This window comes from Anas acuta, chromosome 9, assembly GCF_963932015.1.
Source record: "Anas acuta chromosome 9, bAnaAcu1.1, whole genome shotgun sequence".
In the NCBI taxonomy this organism is placed as follows: Eukaryota; Metazoa; Chordata; class Aves; order Anseriformes; family Anatidae; genus Anas; species Anas acuta.
In genome coordinates this window covers 22,892,231-22,901,216 of record NC_088987.1, presented here as the reverse complement: position 1 = coordinate 22,901,216, position 8,986 = coordinate 22,892,231, and the positions used below count along the sequence as shown (strand labels likewise).

Below are 8,986 nucleotides of genomic sequence, written 5' to 3'. Positions count from 1 at the left end.
GCTTCCATTCTTTCAGTACAATATATTAACACTTTGCACCTCTTCAGCACTTTCCAGTTAAGGCTCTCAATTTATTTACAGACACAAGTTAAGTAATTCTCACAACAATCATTAACAATAGAGAAATAAAATGATCTGCACCTGCAGTGAGAAATAAAGATAAACTTTTTTTCAAGTTTTTCTTTGATTTTCTGTGTCCAGCTTGTATTATGCTGGGCTCGATATTTGTCCCTGCAGTTTGGAGTGTTTCATGTTTTGGAACGAAAGCCCAAGTATGAGCAGTCGAAATCTAAAGCTATTTACGGAAGTTTTTCTTTAGTAACTTGTTGAAGGCCACGCGATAAGTGAGCAGCAGAATTCAAAACTGGGAGCAAGATGTAACTGCCCATTATCTGGAGAACTGTGTTCAGTTCTGGGACTCCCACTGTAGGAAAGACATGGACCTGTTCAAGTGGGTCCAGAGGTGGGCCACAAAAATGCAGAGGGCTGGAGCACCATTCCTACAAAGTCATACAGATAGATTTGGGGTTGTTTAGCCCAACTGAAGAGAAGATAAGGCTTCCAGGAGACCTTGCAGTGGCCTTCCAGTACTTAAAGGAGGCCTAAAGGAAAAATGGGGAGGGAGTCTTTATAAAGGAGTGTAGCAAAAAGACAAGGGTTAATGGTTTTAAACTAGAAGAAAGCAACTTTTGATTAGGTATTAGGAAGAAATTAATTACTACAAGGGTGGTGAGGCACTGGAACAGGTTGCCCAGAGAAATTATGGATAACTCATTTCACAGAATTTCACAGAATTTTCTAGGTTGGAAGAGACCTCAAGATCATCGAGTCCAACCTCTGACCTAAAACTAACAGTCCCCACTAAACCATATCCCTAAGCTCTACATCTAAACGTCTTTTGAAGACTTCCAGGGATGGTGACTCCACCACCTCCCTGGGCAGCCCGTTCCAATGCCTCACAACCCTTTCAGTAAAGAAATTCTTCCTAACATCTAACCTAAAACTCCCCTGGCGTAACTTTAGCCCATTCCCCCTCGTCCTGTCACCAGGCACATGGGAGAACAGGCCAACCCCCACCTCGCTACAGCCTCCTTTAATGTACTTATACAGAGCAATAATTCATCTCTGGAAGTGTTCAAGGCCAGGCTGGATGGGGCTCTGAGCAACCTGCTCTCATGGGAGGTGTCCCTACCCATGGCAGGGGGCTTGGAACGAGATGATCTTCAAGGTCACTTCCAACACAAACCAGTCTATGATTCTGTGCTATGAGACATGGCTCTTGGTAACTTACCTTTGACTTTAAGGCCACAATCCATTCCCTTCTCCTCATACATTATCCTCTACTGAACATTTCTAGAAGGCTTCAATGTCAGTTACTTTCTGCATTTTAGTAAGTTTTGCATAAGCATCTCCACAGTCATTAATTGTATACAGTATACAATGCCTTTGTGTGACTGCAGTGAGCTTTAATGAAAAATTAAATCTTAACAAGCAACAGATATAGGTTTTATCTTTGAGTACTTAAATAAACTTCAGAGCTCATGGAAAAATCTATCAAGTGATTGTCTTATAAAAAACACCTCCATCTCCAAATCTTGTTTAAATGGAAGATTGAATATTAACTTGACATTAATACCTTCTTATCAATAGTGCATCTGCATAGAGATTCTTCATAAAAACCTGCAAATTCACAATTATACCTTGCAAACAGAAGTACTGTAATTGTTCAGGCTAACAATACTTTTAAAATATTCATTCAGTTCATGTAGTAAATGGTATCTTCAAGTTACCTCCATCAGAAGATACTGACATGAAACACAGATGAAACCGTTTCATAGTTAGGTTAACACTGAAAATTCAAACAGACAAACATAATGCAAGTATTTTAACAGAAACAATATAAAATATCAGTGACTTAAAAAAGATCTAAATGAGAAATCTTGGTTATTTCAATGAATTGCTAGACCCTACATTTAAAATGATAGATTTACAGAACTCTTCAGATGAATTAGGCTTCTTCTCTAACACTAAATACTGGAATTCTGATAATTTGTGCAAGTATTAAAAATATTAACATCTTAAATGTTAACATTACAATTTTAAATAGCCTTGCAAGTGCAATGTTACAAATATTAAAAACAAATCAGAGCTACAATTTTGCATAAGTTATATGAGTAAGTGAAAGTGCTTTTCAAGTATTTATGTTCATTTACAGTTGGATTCTCATGTTAAGTCAGTGCTCAGTGGTACAATTTAAATATCAGTCTTATTTCCATTTTGGATGCATGAATTTAACTGGATGGAATAGAAGAAATGTGAAGAAATGTTTGTGATACATATTTAAAAATGAAATACCATTTCTGATAAATATGTAAATGGAATTGTAATGGAATATTAAAAAAATGAATTACAGATTACCTCCTGGAGGTTGTGGGATAATCTGATAATGCCACAGGAGCTCTTTAACCATACAGTAATTGTAAATTACATCAATTTCTTAAATTATGATATGTTATATAGTTGCTCTTTAGTAGAGACAAAAACCACGTGATCATAATAAAGGCCAAATACTGTCAATTTCTGAGAACTTTAAAAGATCTCATAATCTGTGTCAAAAGCATGGATTCTAAAGAACATTTTCATATGCTTACAATTAGAGCTTAGCTGATGTCACCCTGGAGAACAGAGCTGGTGCATGTCAGCTCTCTAGTGTCTATCCAGTGCACAGTTTAGCTCCCTTTCTGGATAGTCAAAATCCATTATTATTGCAGTGATACAAAAAAGACTGCATTCCTGCTTCCCAGCCCAAGGAAGGGTGAGCTAAGTGGGGAAATACTTATTTATTAGACAAGAAACCCAAACCAAAACAACCCTAAATTAACCAATACGTAATTAAAAGTGCACTGAAAATATTTCCTATCCCACCCTATCTCTCATAAGTGCCAGACTTTTATCTTAAATTATACCTACTTTGAACACTGAACTGTAAGCTGATATTACAGCATTTTGTTTGTCTTGCGGTTTGAAAAGCACGTGACACAAGGCAGCATTAATGTCTTTCATTAAAGATCTGGCAACGGCACAGATTTTGTTGCGAAGATGCAGCATAGAGATGACACAGTTCTGGAGGAGACCCTGCAGACTGCCATTACACGCTTACTTCAACAAAGTGCTTTGTCATTTGCTAAAGACCAAAAGTCAAACTGTTGTCCTACCTCACCACAGTGCTGCACTGGCAATTTACAGTTTTCTTTCCAGATGCAGTTGGACTTTAATAAATTATAGCTCTTCAAAGTTAGGCAATTCTTTGTAATAAAAGCAGAGTTTCACATTCCACCAAGAGAGGCCCTTGTTTACACTGGTCTCTTCATGCAGACCTGACAACGACTGATGATGTTCTCTAGTTCTCCTGCTTTCAGTGTCTGTGGCAGAGGTTTCCTAAAAGAAACAAACATTACTTTTTTGTTAAAAAACAGGAAGGGGTGATGAAACTTTGGATATGACATTACTGACACTGACATTTAGATTCTTGGCTCACTGAAGGTCTCTTTGTGCTACAGAATGACCACAAACCTGACAAAGGGGGACATTAATCTGACAGGAGTTAGTAGGGGAGCCCCCACAGGTAGGGACTTCTCAGCCACCTGCAGCATGGATGCTGGAAACAGGAGTGGGACAGCTAAGAAAGTACAATTTACCTGAACATTCTTCGTGGATTTAGTGATGCCAGCCAGAAGCTGTAGGAGTTCGTGTAGTAGTTGCATGTGCCCCTGCCATGGCACTCTATGAACGGGATGGCTCGAAATTCTTCCAAGCAAGACCCAGGAGATGCCAGCGCTTGGCCAGAAGCTTCTGAGCCAGCACTCGTATACTGTAACCACCAATACATTTTTTTATGAGAACATATACATCGGTATTTAGCAATCTGCTAGCAAAAAAATAAATCTCTCAAACATACCATATTTTCTGTGCTGTTTCTTGAACAAAACAAAAATCAGCATAGATTGGTTTTGATCAGACTTATAATGAAGCACAGAAGCCTTATGAAAATTCAAGTACAGTTACGCTATTTCTGAGTTCTTGCAAAGGCCTTTTTCTGCTCTATGAGAAGGCATGAAAATGTAACCAGTTCAAAGACTAGAAAGTAGCTGGCTTCTGTCCATTTGAGGGCTACAGTAACTGAATTACAAATAAGCCAAATCCCATATTTTGTGGGTGTGTGCACATGTTTGTATTCATATTTTTTATTGCATTTATTGCTTTTCCAAACACAAACAGCAAAGAATGTATCTTCCATCTCTGATGTTGGTAAATGCTTGTAGAAATAGCTCTAAAATAATTTATGACAGAAGAAATTTCATTAGAAAAACACCATTTTAATTTGCTGATGTTTAAAAAGATAAAGATTTTAGCTCGATGATGAAAAAAAAAAAAAAAAAAAAAAAACCAAAAAACTCCTTTCCAAGATGTTTATTATTACTTAGGGCCAGATCCCAGGAGAGACAACAAATTTCACATTAGACCTAAAAGAACTTTCCATCAAGGAGAAGAAATGCAGACCTACAAGAGAGGTTTTTGGTTCTTTCATCCTCATTTGCTGGCATTCCTATGGCATGCCACAGGCACGGATAACAAAACTGGAGGGCCACATCCCCTTGTATGGACACACCCTTATTCCCATACTCAGTTCTCACTTTACAAGCACATTACGAAGTTTCTTCAGTCATATCGCATTGTGGCATCAGAATTGCTGAGGGAGTCCTCTACAGAGAATGTACTGCATCAGTTTTGATTTTAGCTTTGATTTTAGAGTTTGGTCCTAAAAGCTGATTTATAAAAGAACAGCTGGGTAGAGCAGTGGGTAGCGTATTTTTGCATATCTGTGGTCAGGACTGCTTTAATCACCTAGCTCCCCAAACCTGTGCTTCCTAGAGTTCAGTGTAATGCATAAGAGTATGCAGTTATTTTTGACACACTAAAATCCTGTGGTTTTCCTTTCATCTCCCCTTTTCCTTCTGCCACCTATTTTTGCAGACAGATCTGAATAGTTGTTCCTATTTTTGAACAGGCTGCCCAGGGAAGTAGTTTAGTCACCATCCCCGGAGGCATTCAAGACGTGGAGATGTGCTGTTTAGGGACATGGTTTAGTGGTAGATTGACAGTGTTAGATTAATGGTTGGACTTAATCTTAGAGGTCTTTTCCAATCTAAAATATTCCCTGCTTTTATGCTTTGACATTAAATAAGAGTTAATAGAATTATTGTCTAATTATAGGCAAAGAAAAAATAATTAATAATTGTTAATACACAAATGCACTAAAAGCAGATGAAAATGCCACTGAAAGTGAGAGGAGAGAAAATAAGTATTTCCAAGCTTTTTTACCCTTACCATAACAAAAGAAAAACCCTTCCAGAGAGATATCCAGCCTTCTGGACATGCAGGAACTACAGTTGTTTGGCTGTGAACTGCTATTACCATTGCAGGTCCTTCACAGACAATGCATCTGTAAGAAGTGCACATGCATTCAGTGCAAAGTTGAGGGAAAACATGTAAGCAGACAAAAAAAATAATCTGCTGGGATACTGGTTACCTAATGGCAGGGCTTACTACAGATGTCACCACTTGCATACATTCTGTCTGTTTAATAAGGAGATAAGTACATTGAAGGTAACCTAAACACCTGCTTTGACGTCTCTACTAAACAAAAAGTGGTGAAAGATGGGAATTGATCCCAGAACATTTGACCCTCCTAATACTGCCTTTACCAAAGTAACAAGCTAGATTCTGCCCTCTTCAGGTGTTCATTAATTATGTTGCTATGGTTTAGATCAAAGTTCTGTACTTTTATTTGCTAAAATTATTCTTCATTATTTCCAAAATGAAGAAATGATGAAGCTAGATTACAGTAACTGTGTACAGCAGGCTAGAAGGAAGAGTGCAAAGCTTGCCTTCCCATTTTTGATATTGCTACTCTTGGTCTTTTGTACTTTCAGAGCTTTCCCTCTTAAGAGGCTTTTCATCCTTCTCAGCTAACTTAAAGCAACTAGAAAGGCCCACATTTTCACAAGGGTGTTTCATAGTAGAGAACCTTTAGCCCCAATTTACAATATTCTTCATCAGCTACAGTAAATATATTACGTGTAATTGGAAGCAGAATTTAATTTGTACTATTTATCTAAATATTGAAGCTGTTATGTCATTTTAGCCTGCCTCTTCCATGTATGACAATAGTTTAAAAAAATCTATCGAGCATTGCAATCAGTAATGCGTGCCCTTTTCTATTGTCAGCTGTGCAGATTAAGCCTGTGGTGATACCTTAACATTTCTTAGGGTATCACTGAATATCTGACATATTCGGGTGAGAAAATCAGGCAATTAAAAGCAGTGCTTGTACTTACTGAGATGAACAGGTCTTGGTCTGTTTGCTGTTCAAAACAAATGCATGGTTTCAGGCCAGAAGAACTGAAGTTCTTATACTCTTACCTGCTTATATGGGGCTCTAGTGCTCTGCCAGAAATCGGTGCCATGTCTACTGGCATTGCTGTCACAGTTGACAGCCAGTATGAATAGTCGTTGCGAGAAGCAAAGCTACAAACATCATTGGTGTTACAGAATAAGAATGGCATGGTGGTAAATCTCTGCAAGCAGCTACCAGCTGTTCCTAAAAGACAAAAGAGGAAAACTTGTGACAAACGAGATTATATACAGCACAGTAAACAGAAGAGACTCATGATGTGATTGTCTACTACAGTAAGAATTAAAAAAAAAAGATAACTATAAAGAGAGAAGCATCTACACAGTGAAATTATAGGAAAACAAAATACTTATGGCATATATATATATAAATTTGTATTTAAAATATTAGGGCTAAGAATTAGATTTGTTAAAAGTATTATCTTATTGAGTGATATCAGTCCTTGGCGCAGTGGCAGGGAGTCAGCTACCTAAACACAAGCTTTTAATGCCATTTTTGACTCTCTAAGGCATTCAGTTTGGCCTCTAAAAATAAGATTCTCTCCCAGATACTGTAACATTACTAACAACCCTACATAGGTAGTGTGGACATTTATGTTAGACATCTATCCATAAGTGACTGAATTCCTCCTGAAAAATGTGTAGGGAGACCAAAAGGGAATATAAAAGTGCAGGAAGAAAAGATGTCTTTCAAACCACGATTACTGAATTGTCTCAGAGCAGCAGACTGCTCTGTAGACTGATGGTTGAAACCAACATTCATCTCAGACACAATGCCAGTTTGTTTTCATGGAAATAACTTGGATTATTGCACTCTACTGAAGGTGATACAAATATTTTACTAATACAGTACCAAGGTCTTGTCCATGCGCTCGTTCGTTTCCTTGAACAAAAAGCAGCGAAAAGCCAACATAGATCTGTGATGTCCCTGGCGGACATGAAGGAGTCTTTGTGGTTTGACTATGCCGGGTAAAGATAAAACCTCTTCTTGTTGGACCAGTGATGATAGTACCTGGTGATCCAGGTAACCCCTGTAGACCAGGAAAGCCAATCAGTCCAGGTTGTCCTGTGGAGGGGAAGAAAAACATGACTGCAACTATTGTCATTTTGTTTGAGTTCCTACTTTACTTAAATTAGGGGAACAACCTGAAAGTAAATCAAAAATTTGAAACTTCAAAATGGGTAGTATTTGTTGCTAGATATATCAATTCCTTCAGACCTAGCTCAGGCAGCTTTACTATTGCTCCAAAATGATGCAATGTGAGATATTTCAAAGAATCATAGCCATTTTTATGAAAAGAAGTTATAAAGTAAAATCGTTTTTATGGTGATTCACTTAAAATATTCAGTTCCATATTGATGCCACGTGAAGACACACTGGTACTTAGGGATTTGAATGAATTTTCAAGCAGATATGTAAATGTGATTAATAACAGAGGAGCACAGTCAAGGCACACTTTTGTAAATTATTATTTCAGTTGTGAAAATGCATCTGTTAAAAACTAAGCAACTGCTTGCATGTGTTGATGGCTGTAAAGCTGCTGCAAATGTTACAGAATTTCACTATATACAAAAGGAAGGCTTTTAATTGGGAATACAGCGTATCTATAGATTCAGCGGTAGCAGTCAGTGATGCCTGCTTTCTCTACCTCTTTCTCCTGGAAATCCCCGGTCTCCTTTTGGACCAGGCAGTCCTGGTTGACCTGGACGACCAAAGCTTCCTGGTAGACCTTTTACTCCTTTAGGTCCTAAAATGGAATCAAGAAAAAACAGATTAATATAGCAATATTTATTCTAGATACTAGTAACTGCCAATCAATAAAGTTAAAATCCCTCCATGAATGTAGCTGTGTTAGAATAAAAACACCAGCACAAATTTTGTAAATTTTGAGACTGTCTGTAGTGTTACTGTCTCCATATTTCACATCAAGAAGATGACAAGGAAGTACTGAATGTATTGCAGAAGAATATTATTCTTACAAAGAACATTTATATAAGTGTTCCATCAAGCAAGACACACAAACAACTACAGAAATAAAAATATAAACCACCTTGTAGCCCAGGAATCCCTTGAATTCCTCGATCTCCTGGTGTTCCTGGGACTCCTGGCAGTCCAGGAGGCCCCTTGCTTCCTGGGACAGAGAATATTCTCCCAGAGACTCCAGGTGGACCTAGTAGCAAAAATATAATGAAGAGCCAGATACTTTACATTAAAAAACAAACAAGCAAAATAAAGTAGTAACAAAAAAATCAAGATAAGTTTGTTGTTATTAGAATGAGAAGAGTTATAACAAGTTACCACGTTGTCCTTTTGGTCCCCTTGGCCCTTCTGCACCTTGTGGTCCAGGGGGTCCTTGATTACCCTTTTCTCCTAAAAAGGGAGATTGAAGACGTGTCTTTCTGGTTTGAAATGTTAAAACAATTGTCAGATGTTCAGAACTTTAAGTGTCTTGTGGTCAGCAGATTAATTTGAAATATGGGTGTGCACTTCTACATAGCTTTTGTTACTCTG

The 8,986-nt window shown here is 37.8% G+C and overlaps 1 protein-coding gene across 2 annotated transcripts in view; it reads right to left on the bottom strand.

The window, feature by feature from the left end:
• Nucleotides 1-1,445: 1,445 nt before the first annotated feature.
• The window catches only part of COL4A3 (collagen type IV alpha 3 chain), a 61,972-nt gene continuing 54,431 nt past the window's right edge, over nt 1,446-8,986 (bottom strand). Inside the window, exons 45-53 of one of the 2 annotated variants that reach the window (XR_011099228.1) lie at nt 8,774-8,845; nt 8,526-8,645; nt 8,124-8,222; nt 7,328-7,540; nt 6,484-6,661; nt 5,389-5,503; nt 3,699-3,871; nt 3,216-3,438; nt 1,446-1,849 (exon numbers count right to left, since the gene is read on the bottom strand). Coding sequence is in view for 1 of the 2 variants with exons in the window: in XM_068691581.1 (XP_068547682.1) it covers nt 3,354-3,438; nt 3,699-3,871; nt 5,389-5,503; nt 6,484-6,661; nt 7,328-7,540; nt 8,124-8,222; nt 8,526-8,645; nt 8,774-8,845 (1,055 nt within the window). In the remaining variant the exon portion in view is untranslated. Of the gene's footprint in view, nt 3,439-3,698; nt 3,872-5,388; nt 5,504-6,483; nt 6,662-7,327; nt 7,541-8,123; nt 8,223-8,525; nt 8,646-8,773; nt 8,846-8,986 lie in introns of both variants that reach the window. The other variant, XM_068691581.1, reaches the window with a different exon arrangement.